The 19,720-nt window shown below is 39.8% G+C and overlaps 1 protein-coding gene across 2 annotated transcripts; it reads left to right on the forward strand.

The window, feature by feature from the left end:
• The first annotated feature begins 6,532 nt into the window (after nt 1–6,532).
• Nucleotides 6,533–16,618, forward strand: LOC109895901 (ubiquitin-conjugating enzyme E2 D4). 2 transcript variants are annotated; one of them, XM_020489985.2, is made up of 7 exons: nt 6,533–6,917; nt 10,633–10,696; nt 10,931–10,962; nt 11,065–11,142; nt 11,222–11,327; nt 12,196–12,289; nt 13,365–16,618. In XM_020489985.2, the coding sequence occupies exons 1-7, from the start codon at nt 6,894–6,896 to the stop codon at nt 13,408–13,410; spliced, it is 444 nt and encodes a 147-aa protein (XP_020345574.1). In that variant the 5' UTR covers nt 6,533–6,893; the 3' UTR covers nt 13,411–16,618. The 2 variants fall into 2 exon arrangements, with proteins under 2 accessions (XP_020345574.1, XP_031685929.1); XM_031830069.1 differs by lacking the exon at nt 10,931–10,962 and having other exon boundaries at nt 6,644–6,917.
• The last annotated feature ends 3,102 nt before the right edge of the window (nt 16,619–19,720 follow it).

Below are 19,720 nucleotides of genomic sequence, written 5' to 3' on the forward strand. Positions count from 1 at the left end.
TTGGATTGACTGACCTTCATGCCTTAAAGTATTGATGGACTGTCATTTCCCTTTGTGTATTTGAGCTGTTCTTGCCATAATATGGACATAATATCTTCCCTAACTTGCCACAACACTACTGATTGGCTCAAATGCATTAAGAAGGAAAGAAATTCCACAAATGTACTTTTAACAAGGCACACCTGTTAATTGAAATGCATTCCAGGTGACTACCTCATGATGCTGGTTGAGAGAATTCCAAGAGTGTGCAAATCTGTCATCAAGGCACAGGATAGCTACTTTGAAGAATCTTACAATCAAAAAATATATTTTGATTTGTTTAACACTTTTTTGGTTAATACATGATTCCATATGTATTATTTCATAGTTTTGATGTCTTCACTATTATGGTACAATGTAGAAAAAAATTAAAATAAAGAAAAACCCTTGAATGATTGTGTCCAAACATTTTACTGGTACTGTACATGTCAGTTGTTTTGCTCTAGGAAGCCCACAAGCTCCACAAGACTCATTTGAAGGTAGCCCAGTACCAGTTTAAAATTGAATTATGATCTGTTTTTCCATGTATGAATCTGTTATTCAATGCGTTTCTATGGGCTAATAGCAGTAAGGGCAAATTCATTTGTTAATGTATTTTTTTATACCTAAAGTGGTCCTAAAATTCTACATCAAATAGCTAAATGATCATTGGTATGACCATCTTAAAACAATTCCATATGTTAGCTTAGTAGTAGAACCATTTTTTTGTCATTTTCATTTTCCATACTTCACACTAATGTGTGGTATGATATCCCATGGTCTTTATTAATATACCTGCTTGGCCAAAGAAACTGTGTATGGATGGACTGTTGGTCTGATTCCATGCGGTTCCATAGCTGGCTATTGGCTTATTGAGGCCAGAACCAGGCTAAATAAATGCTTGTGTGGTAAGTTACCAGGGGTAACCAGGAGAGCAGGGGGTTTAGTCAGTCTGAGAGGGATTTGGTATGTCAGATTGGTAGGTTATGGTAAACATCATCCACACGAGGGCCCACACACTGTCATGAGGAATAGTTGTGGACGGATTCAGACCTTCTTTAGACTGGGTCAAAGAGCCATCGGCTGCAACCTAAACGTTGACAAACAAAATCAAATCAGAGTCAAGGAAATGGGCCATGAAACAGTGATTGCACTGCACATAATGCCCCTTTATCAATAGCCTAGTTAAAGAAGCATGGGATTGTGCCCAGAGATGCTGACTTCACTGCAAACATGACAATTGGCTCCACACAATCGTGAGTGTATAATCAAATCAGGAACATTGATACAGGGAGTGTACACATATCTATCTGTAAGTTGGAACACTGGATCTTTGTTCCATATAAAAGCTGAGAACAGTCATGGAATGGGAGAAGGTAGAGCACCTCTACGGGCTCTCAGAGGCTGTGCTCAGCTTGAACTTTTTTGAGCTTTTATTGGATAATTTAGACATCAGCAGGACCCATTTAAAATTATTGTGAAAATGATTGTGAACATGTGCATTCCCACTGGGCAAAAAAGGATTGAATCAATTGAATCAATGTTGTTTCCACGTCATTTCAACCTAAAAAAATCTAGGTGGAAAACTAATTGGATTCGCAAAAAGTCTAAAACGTAAGGGCATTTAGTATTTTTTTTCACCAAACTTTTAACCTAAATCCAATGACATGGTGAAATGTTATGTTGATTACATGTTGAATTCACTTCAGTTTACAACTCAACCAAATGTAAATCAAAACTAGACATGGAACTGACATCTATGTCCAGTGGCTTGTCACAGCAGGTTTGCCTAGGATTGATGGTGGAGACTAGCTCAACAAAGGAACATGTTAAAATGTAGCTTGGGTATAAGTTATGAAATGACAAGAGCCCTTAGTTTCTGACAGTGAGACAGACATCCTCTGATGAAGATTCTTGGTTTGAGAGAGACATCTCATAAGAAACACACTGCCTTGTCCATGATCTCTAATTACACCACTATACTCCATTGTCTTCAGTTGAGAGAGAGGTCAGCCAACCCCCCCACCCCAACACCTCACCCATATCATACTTGTCCCTGGGCATCCACTGCAAGACATATACATCCCTTTAAATCCGGGGGACACCAATGGTGTAACTAAAAACTCCCCACTGCAGGGGATAGGTGGGGATTTCCCTAACCGATGGTAATGGGTTACCCAAGAAACAAGGAAACTACATCTTGTTCTCTGACTGTCCATCTCGCTAATAATCACTGTGCACAGCCAATGGACCTATATTCATACAGTTTCTTGAGTGTTCAGCTCGCTAATAATCACTAGACAGTCAGGGAGCATCAAAAATTCCCAAAACGATTGATAGAGGAATATTTTGTTCAAATTTTGACAGCAATGAAATATAACCAATTTTCAGTGTAGCCCTCCGGACCTCGTTGAAGAACGAGTGCGGCCCCCAGGCAAAATGAGTTCGATACCCCTGCTCTAGTGGTAGTCACCCACATTATCTTGGTTTAAAAGCCCAAAGTAGCCAAACAGTGCACATTGAAATTTAAGGAGACAGTGGCGGAATGACTGTGGGAAGCTTTCAAGCTGAGGCTTGAGGCCAACAGAGAATGTTGGGGAATCCACTCCATGCTGATAAATGTCCTTTGCAAGTAGGCAGAGTCAGCGCACGAGGCCCCTGCTGCACAAGGCCCGGAACTGCCACCTCTACTGCTGGGCTGGCTGAATCTGATTACAGGCAGGGCCTGAGGACAGTTGGGTCATTGAGTGCCCAGAGATGAGCAAACAATAAGATATTATCTGAAGGAATCTCTAGCTTTCCAAAGGAAAATGGTCCTTCTCAGTGTCACATTGACGATAGGATCCTCAACCTGACATTGAATCAGTCATTTAAGAAGAATAAACACTGCCACCCATTCATAGATACTCACTAAAATAATGAGAGCTCTTTTTTCACCCTTGTTTAAGACATATAAAGGGAAACTCATGGGGCTTTGCAAGACAAGGCTGTGCAGAAATTGGAGCATGCAGCTGACTCACAGATGAATACGCCTTTACAATGATTGGATATTGACTGAACAATCCCTTGGTCTATCACCATGGTACTTGACAAAGCTATATAGAAAATCTAATATAAAGCAAATGTATGTGGTTTCTGCAATTGAGTGTGTGTGACTATGTAGTGTAGCCTATTGGCTAAATGATTTGCACATTTCATCAAAACCCTAACAACTTACATAACTGCTGTTTTGTATAATACCGAAGAAACATAATACACTGAACAAAAATATAAAAACAACATGTTAAGTGTTGGTCCCATGTTTCATGAGTTGAAATAAAAGATCCCAGAAATGTTCCATACACACAAAGGTTATTTCTCTCCAATTTTCTGCATACATTTGTTTACATCCCTGTTAGTGAGAATTTCTCCTTTGCCAAGATAATCCATTTCAATTGACTGATTTCCTTATATGAACTGTAAGCCGGTAAAATCGTTGAAGTTGCTGTATGTTGCGTTTATATTTTTGTTCAGTATAGAATCTGAATCTATTCTACTCAAGAATGCATGGCGAATATAGGTCCACCATAAAATAGGAAATGGAGCTATATCCAACTACATGGTTATAAGTTGCAAAAAATATAAATTCAAGGTGTTTATACATTTTTTAAATGTTTTATTCATACAAACTTTGGATCCACAAATATGTTTCTTTCCCCCAACAAATATTGTTGACAAACTGATATAGCTTATATTAAGCTCAAGCTATGAGTACAGTTATGTTATTGGTGTGCATGAATTGTCAGATGTGTGTTTACTGTGTTAACTGTAGTGCTTTCCTTACCATCTTAAATAAGCATGTCCCATCCCTTTGGTTCACTCCAGACCTGACTGCCCTTGACCAGCACAAAAACATCCTGTGGCGTACTGCATTAGCATAGAATAGCCCCCGCGATATGTAACTTTTCAGGGAAGTTAAGAACCAATATACACAGGCAGTTAGGAAAGCAAAAGCTAGCTTTTTCAAACAGAAATGTGCATCCAGTAGCACAAACTCCAAAAAGTTCTGGGACACTGTAAAGTCCTTGGAGAATAAGAGCACCTCCTCCCAGCTGCCCTGCACTGAGGCTAGGAAACACTGTCACCACCGATAAATCCACGATAACTGAGAATTTCAATAAGCATTTGTCTACGGCTGGCCTTGCTTTCCACCTGGCTACCCCGGTGAACAGCCCTGTACCCCCCACAGCAACTTGCCAAAGCCTCCCCCAAATCCAGATTGCTGATATTCTGAATGAGCTGCAAAATCTGGACGCCTACAAATCAGCCGGGCTAGACAATCTGGACCCTCTCTTTCGAAAATGATCTGCCACAATTGTTGCAACCCCCCTCTTCAAAGGGGGAGAGACTCTAGACCCAAACTGCTACAGACCTATATCTATCCTACCCTGCCTTTCTAAGGTCTTCAAAAGCCAAGTTAACAAACAGATCACAGACCACTTCGAATCCCACCGTACCTTCTCCGCTATACAATCTGGTTTCCGAGCTGGTCATGGGTGCACCTCAGCCACGCTCAAGGTCCTAAACGATATCATAACTGCCATCGATAAGAGACAATACTGTGCAGCTGTATTCATAGACCTGGCCAAGGTTTTTTCGACTCTGTCAATCACCACTTTCTTATTGGCAGACTCAACAGCCTTGGTTTCTCAAATGACTGCCTCGCCTGGTTCACCAACTACTTTTCAGACAGAATTCAGTGTGTCAAATCGGAGGGCCTGTTGTCTGGACCTCTGACAGTCTCTATGGGGGTGACACAGGGTTCAATTCTCGGGCCGACTATTTTCTCTGTATACATCAATGATGTCGCTTTTGCTGCTGGTGATTCTCTGATCCACCTCTACTCAGACGATACCATTCTGTATACTTCTGGCCCTTCTTTGGACACTGTGTTAACTAGCTTCCAGATGAGCTTCAAAGCCAGACGGCTCTCGTTCCATCGCCTTCAACTGCTCTTAAATGTAAGTAAAACTAAATGCATGCTCTTCAACCGATCACTGCCCACAACTGCCCGCCCATCCAGCTTCACTGCTCTGGACGGTTCTGACTTAGAATATGTGGACAACTACAAATAACTAGGTGTCTGGTTAGACTGTAAACTCTCCTTCCAGACTCACATTAAGCATCTCCAATCCAAAATTAAATCTAGAATCGGCTTCCTATTTCGCAACAAAGCATCCTTCACTCATGCTGCCAAACATACCCTCGTAAAACTGACTATCCTACGATCCTTGACTTCGGCAATGTCATTTACAAAATAGCCTCCAACACTCTACTCCGAAAATTGGATGCAGTCTATCTCAGTGCCATCCGTTTTGTCACCAAAGCCCCATATACTACCCACCACTGCGACCTGTATGCGCTCGTTGGCTGGCCCTCGCTTCATATTCGTCGCCAAACACACTGGCCCAAGGTCATCTATAAGTCTTCGCTAGGTAAAGCAGCGCCTTATCTCAGCTCACTGGTCACCATAGCAGCACACACCGTAGCACGCGCTCCAGCAGGTATATTTCACTGGTCACCCCCAAAGCCAATTCCTCCTTCGGCCGTCTTTCCTTCCAGTTCTCTGCTGCCAATGACTGGAACGAACTGCAAAAATCACTGAAGCTGGAGACTCATATCTCCCTCACTAGCTTTAAGCATCAGCTGTCAGAGCAGCTCACAGATCACTGCACCTGTACATAGTCCATCTGTCAATAGCCCATCCAACTACCTCATCGCCATACTGTTATTTATTTTGCTCCATTGCACCCCAGTATCTCTACTGGCACACTCATTTTCTGCACATCCATCACTCCAGTGTTTAATTTCTATATTGGCCTATGGCCTATTTATTGCCTTACCTCCCTCATCCTACCTCATTTGCACACACTGTATATAGATGTTTTCTATTGTATTATTGACTGTATGTTTGTTTATTCCATGTGTAACTCTGTGTTGTTGTTTGTGTCGCACTGCTTTGCTTTATCTTGGCCAGGTCGCAGTTGTAAATGAGAACTTGTTCTCAACTAGCCTACCTGGTTAAATAAAGGTGAAATAAAAAATAAAAAATAAAAAAAGGCCCTTAAATCAGCTGGCCCTGATTATCCCTGAAGTAAACAGGGACATCTTGTGGACAGAGGTGTGGTTTATTAAGTTGTTGTGTGTGCGCCTGCTTGCTAAATGATTTCCCCTGTAAATGTATGCTTAGTATGGTTATTTTGTTTGAGCCCTCCATTAAAATTAATTTGAAAATGTTGTACCCACCTCATCCACATTTTAGTCTTGTTGGAATAGGCTTGATGTTGAATGTCTTTGGCATAGTGGTCCAAACAGGATAACAACTTCGAAAACAATTAAATTAATGTTTGGTTCTTCTTATCCAGCTAATTATGCACAATAATAATCTGCACCACGACTGACCAAAATAAATTACGAATCAATAATTACAAAATTATCAAAAGGATATAAATGTTCTTTCTAACAAAGGTATTGCAATCAATTAATCGATGGTCATGTGTAACTGCCTTCATTGTCAGGAGATAGGGTACTTAGGCCTAAATTAATTTCAATCAAAATAACAAAAAATTGTCAGCTGCCCAATTAATTCCTTGTCTCGCGATATTCTGGAAATGCTCTCCAGCAGCAGATGCTGCCAGTGAGTGGAAGGAGAGAGGGGGGTGAGAAACCTAACAAAACCGCAACCTTCTATCGTGGAAACTGCAGTTTTATTCGAAAACACCACGATTGTTACATTATTTATATACACACAACGTGACTGGTTTGAAAAACATCGTAATTTAACCCAAGGTATCTGTGCCAAGTGTATTAGAGACCCATATCTAATTAAACTAGCAATGGCGTTGAAAAGAATTCAAAAGGTGAGTTTTTGTTTGCTTATTTATTCCTGCCATCCTGCGTTGCAACTAGTCCGCTAAATTGTTAGCTATGTTTACAATAAGTATGGTTCTCCAAAATCGTTTGCCACATTTCATGTAACAAGCACTTGTTTGTGCTCCCCTTGAAAATACTTGGCAGATAGACAGACAAAGACGAGAAACCAATGGTGGCCTTTTGCAATTGACGCATTTCATGCTGCCTATGCTAAGCTGTTAGCTTAACAGGACATTATTTTTTGCTTGCTAGTTAGCTGTCCTCACTTAACGTTAGCAGCTAACTAATGTAACGGGCCTGTACCTACCTAACGGCATTTGGTTGGGGTGCAAGTAATATGACCACCTTGTGAGTGTAAAATAAATAAGCAAGTTAGTCATGTATTTGTGTCTGGTGACCCGGGTGAGAAAGTACAATTTTGAAGCTAACGTTAGCTTGCTAATGGTACCTATCTTTTGCCATCTTGAATGAATGAGTGTGCTGGAAGGTAATGCGCACGCGTGACATATGACAGCTGTTTGCTTGTTGCCAAATGCTTAACCCCAATGTTGCCATATATGGAATAGCAACTGGGGCGCTGTGGCAAACAAGTGTATTTATAACAGAATGGACAGCGTTTTCATAAAATGTTAGCTAACTAGAATATTGAGGAAGTGTACTACTTTATGTACAACAATAAGTGATGTCATACTATATTACCTCAAATGGTACACGGCTAGTGGACCATAACAGTTCAAATATGTCATTTTGGTGAACAGTTGAAACAACAGTGGTCTGTTTGTATTTTGTCTGTATTAATGTATTAAAAGTTGAGTAGGGATACTTGGCATGGTGTAACAACTTCACAATATGGTACAATTAAGTCAGGGCCTGTGTAGTGAAACCAACCTGGACTCGGGGATAGATGTGAAATGAAGCCCGAGACTCTCCAGTTAGTATATCTTAACGTTTGTATTGTATGTATTCATTTGTGGATGTCCATCCATTTTGTACAAATTTGCAAAACGTATGTAATGTTAAGAATTCCAATTTGTTGTGGCTAGTGTTAGCTAGGGGTTAGGTTAAAGGGGAAGGATTACATAACATGTTAAGTAGTTGCAAAGTAGCCAAAAGTTTAGTTGCTAATTAGTTATAATGCTAATGTTTTCCGTGATGAGATTTGAACACCTTTCGGTTGCTAGATGCTGGCGTTATATGCTCACCCATCCACCCCAACCAACCACCTTCTGTCTTATGTAGCCATATCAAACGTAACATACAGTGCCTTCGGAAAGTATTCAGACCCCTTGACTGTTCCACATTTTGTTACATTACAGCCTTATTCTAAAATGTGCATCTTTTTAAAAAAGATCCTCAGCAATCTAGACACATACCCCATAATGACAAAGCGACCAAATGTTTGCGAATTTATAAAAAATATAGAACAGAAATACCTTATTTACATAAGTATTCAGACCCTTCGCCATGAAGCTCAAAATTGCGTTTAAGTGCATCCTGTTTCTATTGATCAGCATTGAGATGTTTCTACAACTTGATTGGAGTCCACCTGTGGTAAATTCAATTGATTTGACATGATTTTAAAAGGCACACACATCTGTCTATAAGGTCCCACAGTTGACAGTGCATGTCACTGCAAAAACCAAGCCATGAGGTCAAAGGAATTGTCCGTAGAGCTCAGAGACAGGATTGTGTCGAGGGACACATCTGGGGGAGGGTACCAAAAAATGTCTGCACAGTTGCCTCCTTCATTCTTAAATGGAAGAGGTTTGGAACCACCAAGACTCTTCCTAGAGCTGGCCGCCCAGCCAAACTGAGCAATTGGGGAGAAGGGCCTATGTCGGGGAGGTGACCAAGAACCCGATGACAGAGCGCCAGTGACCAGACTTCCTCTGTGGAGATGGGAGGACCTTCCAGTAGGACAACAGTCTCTGCAGCATTCCACAAATCAGGCCTTTATGTTAGTGGCCAGACCGAAGCCAGTCCTCGGTAAAAGGCACATGAAAGGCCACTTGAAGTTTGCCTAAAGGCACCTAAAGACTCTCAGACCATGAGAAACAAGATTCTCTGGGCTGCCGAAACCAAGATTGAAAACTTTATCCTGAATGCCAAGCGTCACGTCTAGAGGAAACCTGGCACCATCATTAGGGTGGAACATCGTGGTGGCAGCATCATGACGTGGGGATGTTTTTCATCGGAAGGGATTGGTAGACTAGTCAGGATCAAGGCAAAGATGAACAGAGAACCTGCTCCAGAGTGCTCAGGACCTCAGACTGGGGTGAAGGTTCACCTTCCAACAAGACAACTACCCTAAGCACTCAGCCAAGACAATGCAGGAGTGGCTTCGGGTCAAGTCCTTGAGTGGCCCAGCTAGAGCCCAGGCTTGAACCCGATCGAACATCTCTGGAGAGACCAGAAAATAGTTGTGCTGCAGCGCTCCCCATCCAACCTGACAGAGCTAGAGAGGATCTGCAGAGAAGAGTGGGAGAAACTCTCCAAATACAGGTGTGCCATGCTTGTAGCGTCATTCTCAAGGCTTTAATCGCTGCCAAAGGTGCTTCAACAAAGTTCTGAGTGAATGGTCTGAATACTGTAAATGTGATATTTCAGTTGTATTTCTTTTCACAATTCTAAAAACCTGTTTTTGCTTTGTCGTTGTGGGCTATTGTGTGTAGATTGATGGGAGGGGCGGACACACATACATTTTTAGAATGAGGCTGTAACGTACCAAAATGTGGAAAAAGTCAAGGGGTATGAATACTTTCCGAATGTGCTGTATTATACTAATTAGTGTCCCGGAATTAAATTTACTATATTACGTCTAGTCTGAGACCAGTCTGAGTAAAACTGGTCATGTGAGCCTAAATGTCAAAGTTGAGGAGAGGCTTTGGTTGTTAATTTGGCAGTGACACCCTTCACCCCAACTCTGTGCTCAACCAGACAACCGTCATCAAACTGATGTAGGGCTAGCCTATTTATTTTTCCCTATCTGAATGTCAGTTTTGTCACATTGTTGCTCAGTGTCTGAATCAGGGTTATATTCACTACAAATAGACTGGAACTGGGAGGGACTACCTGAACTTGTGCAATAAGAAATTTGAATTTGTTGCAAAGCAACTGTGTGCACTAGTGAATATGACCTAGATGTGACTACCTATGCAATCTGTTTATAAAATGTATAGCAATGACAGTTATACCCTCTTTTACGTTACTGCTACTCTCTGTTCATCATAGATGCATAGTCACTTTAACCACATGTACCTCAATCAGCCTGACTAAGCGGTGTCTGTATGTAGCCTCGCTACTATATATAGCCTTGCTACTGTTTTTCATGTATTTAAAAAAAAAACTGTTTATTTCTTCACTTACCCTTTTTTTGCACTTGATTAGAGCCTGTAAGTAAGCATTTCACTAAGGTCTACCTACACCTGTTGTATTTGGAGCACGTGACAAATCAACTTTGATTTGATATCCATGACTGAATTTTCTACTTCCTGGCAACATTTAGTAGTGGATACAAAGGTTTGAATTTTAGACACTGCTTTTTATTTATTCTTATTCTAATATCTATTCTAATATCGCAGGTGCTTCTACACCTGCATTGCTTGCTGTTTGGGGTTTTAGGCTGGGTTTCTGTACAGCACTTTGAGATATCAGCTGATGTACGAAGGGCTATATAAATGCATTTGATTTGATTTGATTTAGGAACTGACAGATTTGCAGAGGGATCCACCTGCACAGTGCTCAGCGGGACCAGTTGGAGATGATTGTAAGTAGGGAGGAGCTAGGGAATAAATGCTTTATATTAATGTCATATTTGCCATGTCGGAATGTTTTTTTTAGAACAGTTAGTTCTAGTCTGTCAGACATTCAGTATTGTGATTTGCACAGATACACAATACATACATTTTAGGCAACTTTTGATGGGCAGCAACGTGATGGGCGAGGCTGTGACATTGCATTGTTCAGTATTAATTGTAACCCATTTTGTAATTTTATTTAGTGTTTCACTGGCAGGCAACAATAATGGGTCCGGTATGTGATTTAACTTCCCTTTCTCTTATTAGCACATAGCTTAGCATCAAACTTTAAGGGTATTCTTATCTTCTTTCTAAACATGTTTTTATTTTATTTTAGAATGACAGTCCTTATCAGGGAGGAGTGTTCTTCTTGACTATTCACTTCCCTACAGATTACCCCTTCAAACCACCAAAGGTGAGTAAAAAATCACATAAGATCAGTTGACATTAGGAAACACAATTGGTGGTTTATAAAATACTTAATTAAATTGCAGGTTGCGTTCACGACAAAGATCTACCACCCTAATATCAACAGCAATGGAAGTATTTGTCTGGATATATTGAGATCGCAATGGTCGCCTGCACTCACTGTATCAAAAGGTAAGCCACTGTGAATATTGGTATAAGATCTGACATGGGGTTGGAATGTATCTTTATGTACATATTCTTTATCCCTTTACATTTGTGTGTATATAAGGTAGAAGTTGTGGAATTGTTAGGTTAGATTACTCGTTGGTTATTACTGCATTGTCGGAACTAGAAGCACAATCATTTCGCTACACTCGCATTAACATCTGCTAACCATGTGTATGTGACAAATAAAATTTTATTTGATTTTAATATTTCCTGTCATTACATGCAGTATAACTATATAGTCATATTATTAATGGACAATGCATTTTAAATATAAGGCATATAATATATGAGGACCATTGGTTTTCATATGACAGCCAGACAGAATATTATCCCTTTGTCTTATTTTAAAACTAAGCATACACATTTAGGTGGTTTGTTAAAAAGCAGTAATTTTATATTTTTAAGATTTGGCCTAACATTTTAAAGAAACAATTGTTTGACCTAGTCAATGTCTCTCCTGGTAATAATGTACAAGACAATTAGGGATCAAATTCAGCAATCAATTGTTTTATTTTCTACTTCAAGTAGTTGTCAGAATAATAAATGTATCATTTTTGACATGAAAAGGGCAATCATCATGTGCCACTTTATGGCTCTCAGATAGAGGTAGTCAACAGTAATGGTTGTCATAGCAATATGGATGTGAGCTGTTGGTAGGTGTATTAAAGGCTTATCATTCCCCTTAAAGAACATGCATGGTTAATTGGTTTACTTTTTGGATAATACAATTTATTGGATATTTTTTGTTGACTTGTCATGCATGTCTGCAGCTGGAGGGGGTTTAGATGCAGCTATCCGAAGTTGATTGTTTTTATTTTCCATTCCTTATTAGTTCTCTTGTCAATCTGCTCTCTGCTTTGCGATCCGAACCCAGATGACCCGCTTGTACCAGAGATTGCACACACCTACAAAGCTGACAGGGAAAAGTGAGTGTGACATACAGTATTTTATTCCCTTGCTTTGAAACTCCAGCATACTGGTATTCTTGAATAGGGCCTAGTCCACAAACAATTAAATATCTTTAATTCCAAAGTTTTGGTCAATAGAATTAATTTCTTCCCAACTTTTCAGTCAACCCTGGTGAAGGTCTTTTCACCATAACATTGGTATTAGTAGATAGATTTCCATCCAACTTGTGACAGATTATCATATGAATATTTTAAAATCTGCATAAAAACAATGTGAATTTTCCCACCAAAGATGTTTCCATCAAATTGGCCTGTTGTGGATAGATAAAATTAACTTTTGTGGTTAAATTACCTGAATAATGTACTGAATAAACAAGTTAAAAAAATGTAACACAAGTTAAATGGGTTTCCATTGCATTTTCAACTCTACTGATGTTTTTGTCAGAAAATGTTGCGTTACATTGCGAGTGTGCCCACGCTGGTCTTGGCACGTGCGCTCTAGCCAACAATTCGCAGATACGGTGTGGGTAGGATAGCCTTCATGGTGAGATTATGGACAAAAGAGCAAGATTATTATTATTTATTTTGTCAAACAGCAGCCAAGCATTGATCATCATGTCACCAGAATAAGACCCTCTATATTTTTGGAAAGGAGCATCATCACTCATTACTGTGCACTTTCACCACCCTGTGAAGTTCATCATAATTTATTTAATCTGTAGCGTCATAAACTGCATGCTTTTCCAAGTTGTAGTGGGAGGACCACACATATTGTGACTCCAAGTTTACTTCAAGATGATGGTTATTATATCAATATTTGCACATAAAGGTATTACCATCGTCTTCTCGCATAATTTTACAGACAGTAAGATCTCTCCTTGTCTCGTGTTTTGTTGACATTTGGAATGTGTTTTATTTTGGGGGGCTGTTCCATCAGGCCTGTCTTGAGTTTAAGTTTTTTTTAAATCTGTACTTTCCAAAAAAGGTTGTATGGAAACCTGGTTAATGATGCATTAAATTATTTGTGGAATATTCAAGAATACAGGTGTGCTAGTTTTCTGGTATCATGCAAACCTTCCATTTTGTTTTACAGGTACAACAGACTAGCAAGAGAATGGACACAGAAGTATGCAATGTGAAAATGGCTGTTAAATTAAAACACTAAAAGAAGAAAATAAACATGTTTAATATTAACCCAAGGCAAAGGAACAAGAGGGGAAACATAACTAGACACTCGGGTTGGAGAAGGAAGCGATAAAATAAGGGACAGTGCAACCTGGCTGCTAAGTGCTGAGCTGCTGCCATGTGCTGTTCTTCATGACTTGTATGGATCTGCTGAGGAACTCCTGAAAGCACTCCCTTATGGAATACTGGAACCTCATGTTCCAAACCACCACACCCAGACTTTAACTATTACTACTTCTATTGTGACTATTATCAGTGTTACTATTCATACTCTTATTATGATCACTGTTATTATCATAATGATTGTGTTCTACTGAATGCTGAAACATTGGGTTTGAATTTGGAGGGGACTAGTTAGCGGCTTGGTTCTCCCTCCTTTCAAAGGTACTTTCTTTGTCCCTCTGGATGTCTTGTTCATGTATTCAGTGGCCTTGCTGTATTATTGTAATAACCTCTTCTCAGATGTTAGCTGTGAAATTGAGGTGGAGTGCTCAGCACAATGGTGCATGGCTATATCCAGCAGCGTGGTTCTATTGCCCACAAAGTCTTGAAATACAGTCTCGGGTTGGTCTCAAACCCAGACATAATGTAAGATAAGAAATTTTGCTTCCCCCTGAGCCAATTTTGTTTTCACTCAATGCATTTGGAAATGTCCCAAATGCAGTGATAGGTGGTCTTTGAAGAGCCTGGAGAGAGGTGCAATCAAGGTGAGCTGGACTGGTATCTGTGCTCATGGGAAAGCGACCAGGGAAAAAGTTCTGAACCTGCCACTACTTTTATCACTTGTCATCTATGTCCCCTTTTCTTGTCCTAGATCCATCCAGGGCTAGCATCTTGTCATATAACATCCAACTGTAAAGACACTTAAACCCTGGTAAAGCTAATCTCTGAGATTAACTCCTCCCAGCCATACAATGCCACTTTCTAAATACAGTAGCTCAGGTATATATCCAACTCACCTGTCTGAAATGGCACTGTAGTGACCTGTGGTGTGAGAAATGATCAGACCTGTTTTGCACAGTGAGTTACTGCTTTAATCCAGAAGTTGTGTTTTTGGATGTCTGACATGGGTCATTCATTAGCTTTCACCTTCTCAATTTATCAAATTGTTTTACTGTACAACACTGATGTGAATGTTTTCAAACCGGTTTTGTTAATGCTTGGAGAGACTGCACATGCTAATGTTTTGGATATGCCATTGGTTAAAACTAGAGTATTTAAAAAAAATAAACTTTTTTTTTTTTTTTAATCTCCATTAGATGGGAGTTTAAAGACTTCCTTTAATGAAAAACTGTTGCAGATTTATGAATAAACATTAAGTTTTGTTTTTAGTTTGACTAAATTCAGATGTATTTGTCATCATGGTTTATTGTGAAGTTTCACAAGGTGTTTCACATGTTTCCCGTGCCTTTTACATCTTACATTGTAACATGAGCTCTAACCTGGATCTTGGCAGCTGCTTATTTGTTTTAGCAGATGTCTTGAGATTTTGTTCTCATCATTGGAACCTTACTTTCGCTTTATTTTTCCAGAGGGTCTGCAACAGTGTGCAATGCATTAGTAACCTAGTATTCTGCAATCTTGATTGTAGTTATGCCATTAGTGATTAATCTGCCATTAGTAATATCAAATTCAACGTCAACATAATCCTGTGCAGGTGCTGGATTATTTAGACTGCATCTGTGTTGCGCCATAGATTGGTTAAAAATAAAGTATAACTGTCTTGCCGTGGAAAGGGAATAAAAAGTATTGGGGGGAGGGAGTATAAAACATTTGGCCGTTGACGTGTTAATAAATCGATTTCAAGAGGAGAGTTTTAAGATTCAGAAGACACTTCAGGAACTTCCATATATGGGCATTGTCTTCTGTATTGGAATGTAGACTTCGAGCAGGAACTCCATATATGGGTACAGAGTTCATATTGAAATGTGGCCCTGAACAGGAATGCCACACAACCGGCACCAACATTAATATTGCAATGCACCCCCTGAAGCAGGAACACATTGGAATGAGGCCATTACCAAAACTCCATATATGGACATAGAGCTGTGACCATCCCAATTTGCATCCAATCTTCATTAGCCACAACCTGAATCCACTTGCTTAATCAACCACCCTCATAGTATTTAAATGACATCCATTGTCATGCCTTTACATTGGCCTAACAAACAGGCTGTACTGCAAGTTTGTGATGAGCCATTGGCCCGCCACACTGTTGAGTGGCTTCCTGCACAATGGTGGGCCAGCTCAACCCTGGTCCATGATGGGGTGCTGGCCCTGCCATCAGGCTCAGCACAACCACAGTTCACAACTAGGGGTTGTCTCTATCGGGAAGCCAGGTACTAATCGTGACCAGGGGCTGGCCTCCCTGTCAACAATCCACTACAAAACCCTCATACCAAACTTGATCAACTACTATTCCTTCTGAAATGTTTGTCAGGTGGCAGGAAGCCAAACTTGTGAAATGCTTGATATTGTCGCAGTGACTGTCTTTCCATAGATTTAATGAAGGATCAGTTAGGTTGACTGGGCTGGAAAAACATGTTCTAGACTATAGACTGGTTTTTACTTACTATGGAGCTCAATGCATACGTTCTCATTATGACATTTAGAATAGGTCATAAGGCTATGATTTTGGCACAAAATGTCTTTTCAAAATTGTTCTACAATTTAGCTGCAATGGATTGAATATCGACTCTGAATACATCAGAATCATCTGGCAGTAAAACCAATTTTTAAAAAGACAGGCAGTCAGTAATGCCACTGGACAAAACGTGGCTCTTTATATTTGTTTGGTTATTTATTTATTTGTAATCTGTCTTCCAGATGTCATTTTTGAGTGCAATCAGCATCGATCCATCAAATGTTCCTTTCAGAATAACATCTTGTTTTGATCCAAAGAGATACAGACTAGAATGATCTCAATGGAGGTCATGATAGGCAGCTTGGCATGCTTTGCAAAATGGAGAACCTTTTCACAGGGATATCTTTACAATTAATTTGCCTGACACTTTTAATTAAAATCTTAGCCTTTACCATTTTGTGTATAGATAATGTAAATTGCTATCAGGGCTTGTTTTCCCCAAAGGGACATTTATTTCATTTGATCAGTAGATACTTGCCATGTAAATTGAAATAAATCTACAATTTTTATTTTTTAAATGTACAGACTTGCTAATTTGAAATTCAGGACCAGCCTTTTAAAATAAATGCATCTCAAATGTAGTATCTGTATGTGATTAAGACTTTCCAACACCATAACTATTTTCTTGACTATACAAATATTTAATCAAATCAAAGACCAAACAGTCCATTTTATATTTTTCGAACGGGGCTATACATTTGGGTGAGTTTTTTTCTCTCACCTTTAGTAGACTCGTTTCACTGCCAAAAATCTATTTCAACCATCTCGTGTTCAGCGAAGTAACAACACAATGTCAAATACAGGTAGCCTAGTAGTTAGAGCGTTGGACTAGTAATTGAAAGGTTGCAAGATCGAATCCCCGAGCTGACAAGGTAAAAATCTGCAGAACCATTATTGAAAATAATGTTCTTAACTGACCTGCCTAGTTAAATAAATGTAATTTTTTTAAATGTACATCCAATCACATTAACTGTTACTCTCTCACGGGAATTCCACTAACAGTCCGTATGTAGCCAAACGTAGCTGCTGCTCATGTTGGTATCTGTACTGATGGCGCAAAAGCCATGACAGGGAGACTGGAGTGGTAACGCGTGTGCAAGCAATTACTCCCGACGCCACTTGGGTACACTGCAGCATCCACCCGAGAGGCTCTTGCTGCCAAGCCTGACAGTTTGAAAGATGTTTTGGACACTACAGTAAATGTGGTTAACTTTGTTAAAGCAAGGCCCTGAACTCATGTATTTTCTGCACTATGCAATGATATGGGCAGCGACCATGTAACGATTTTACAACATACAGAAGTGAGCTGGTTATCAAGGGGCAAAGTATTGACACGTTTTCTTTACTGACCATAATTTTCACTTGTCTGACCGGTTTACAACTGAGCGAGAGGACAAGTACATTCGTGTCTAGTTTGAGAAACGGGCACCTCACACATCAACTGGCAGCTTCATTAAATAGTACCCGCAAAACACCAGTCCCGGAGTCGCCTCTTCACTGTTAAGGTTGAGACTGGTGTTTTGTGGGTACTATTTAATGAAGCTGCCAGTTGAGGACTTGTGAGGCATCCGTTTCTCAAACTTGACACTCTAATGTACTTGTCCTCTTGCTCAGTTGTGCACCGGGGTCTCCCACTCTTTCTATACTGGTTAGACAGTTTGCGCTGTTCTGTGAAGGGAGTAGTACACAGCGTTGTACGAGATCTTCAGATTCTTGGCAATTTCTCGCATGAAATAGCCTTAATTTCTCAGAACAAGAATAGACTGACGAGTTTCAGAAGAAAGGTCTTTGTATCTGGACATTTTAAGCATTTAATCAAACCCACAAATGCTGACGCTCCAGATACTCAACTAGTCTAAAGTTGGCCAGTTTTATTGCTTCTTTAATCAGAACAACAGTTTTCAGCTGTGCTACCATAATTGCAAAAGGGTTTTCTAATGATCAATTAGCCTTTCTAAAATTATCAACTTGGATTAGCTAACACAACGTGTCATTGGAACACAGGAGTGATGGTTGCTGATAATGGGCCTATGTACGCCTATGTAGATATTCCATTAAATCAGCAGTTTCCAGCTACAATAGTAATTTACAACAGTCTACACTGTATTTCTGACAAATGTTGTTATTTTAATGGACAACAAATGTGCTTTCTTTCAAAAACAAGGACATTTCTAAGTACCCCAAACTTTTGAATAGTAGTGTATGTATGCACAGTTGAAGTCAGAAGTTCACATACACCTTAGAAAAATACATTTAAACTCAGTTTTTCACAATTCCTGACATTTAATCCTAGTAAAAATTCCCTGTTTTAGGTCAGTTAGGATCACCACTTTATTTTAAGAATGTGAAATGTCAGAATAATTGTAGAGTGATTTATTTCAGCTTGTTCATCATGTTCCCAGTGGGTCAGAAATTTACATCCACGCAATTAGTATTTGGTAGCATTGCCTTTAAATTGTTTAACTTGGGTCAAATGTTTCAGGTAGTCTTCCACAAGCTTCCCACAATAAGTTGGGGGAATTTTGGCCCATTCCTCCTGACAGAGCTGGTGTAACGGAGTCAGGTTGTAGGCCTCCTTACTCGCACATGCTTTTTCAGTTCTGCCAACAAAATAATGTTCTATAGGATTGAGGTCAGGGCTTTGTGATGGCCACTCCAATACCTTGACTTTGTTGTCCTTAAGCCATTTTGCTACAACCTTGGAAGTATGCTTGGGGTCATTGTCCATTTGAAGACCCATTTGTGACCAAGCTTTAACTTCCTGACTGATGTCTTGAGATGTTGCTTCAATATATCCACAATTTTCATTTCTTATGATTCCATCTATTTTGTGAAGTGCACCAGTCCCTCCTCCAACAACGCACCCCCACAACATGATGCTGCCACCCCCGTGCTTTACGGTTGGGATGGTGTTTTTCGGCTTGCAAGCCTCCCCCTTTTTTCTCCAAACAAAACGATGGTCATTATGGTCAAACAGTTCTATTTTTGTGTCATCAGACCAGAGGAAATTTTTTTTGTCCCCATGTGCAGTTGCAAACCATTGTCTGGCTTTTTTTAATGGCGGTTTTGGAGCAGTGGCTTCTTCCTTGCTGAGCAGCCTTTCAGGTTATGTCGATATAGGACTCGTTTTACTGTGGATATGGATACTTTTGTACCTGTTTCCTCCAGCATCTTCACAAGATCATTTGCTGTTCTGGGATTGATTTGCACTTTTTGCACCAAAGTACATTAATCTCTAGGTGACAAAACGCGTCTCCTTCCTGAGCGGTATAACTGCTGCTTGGTCCCATGGTGTTTATACTTGCGTACTATTGTTAGTACAAATGAACGTGTTACCTTCAGGCATTTGGAAATTGCTCCCAAGGATGAACCAGACTTGTGGAGGTCCCAAAAAAAAAAAAAATAATAATAATCTGAGGCCTTGACTGATTTTCTTTTGATTTTCCCATGGTGTCAAGCAAAGAGACACTGAGTTTGAAGGTAGGCCTTGAAATACATCCACAGGTACACTTAAAATTGACTCAAATGATGTCAATTAGCCTATTAGAAGCTTCTAAAGCCATGACATAATTTTCTGGATTTTTCCAAGCTGTTTAAAGGAACAGTCAACTTAGTGTATG

The sequence above is a fragment of the Oncorhynchus kisutch genome, linkage group LG8, assembly GCF_002021735.2.
Source record: "Oncorhynchus kisutch isolate 150728-3 linkage group LG8, Okis_V2, whole genome shotgun sequence".
Taxonomy (NCBI): Eukaryota; Metazoa; Chordata; class Actinopteri; order Salmoniformes; family Salmonidae; genus Oncorhynchus; species Oncorhynchus kisutch.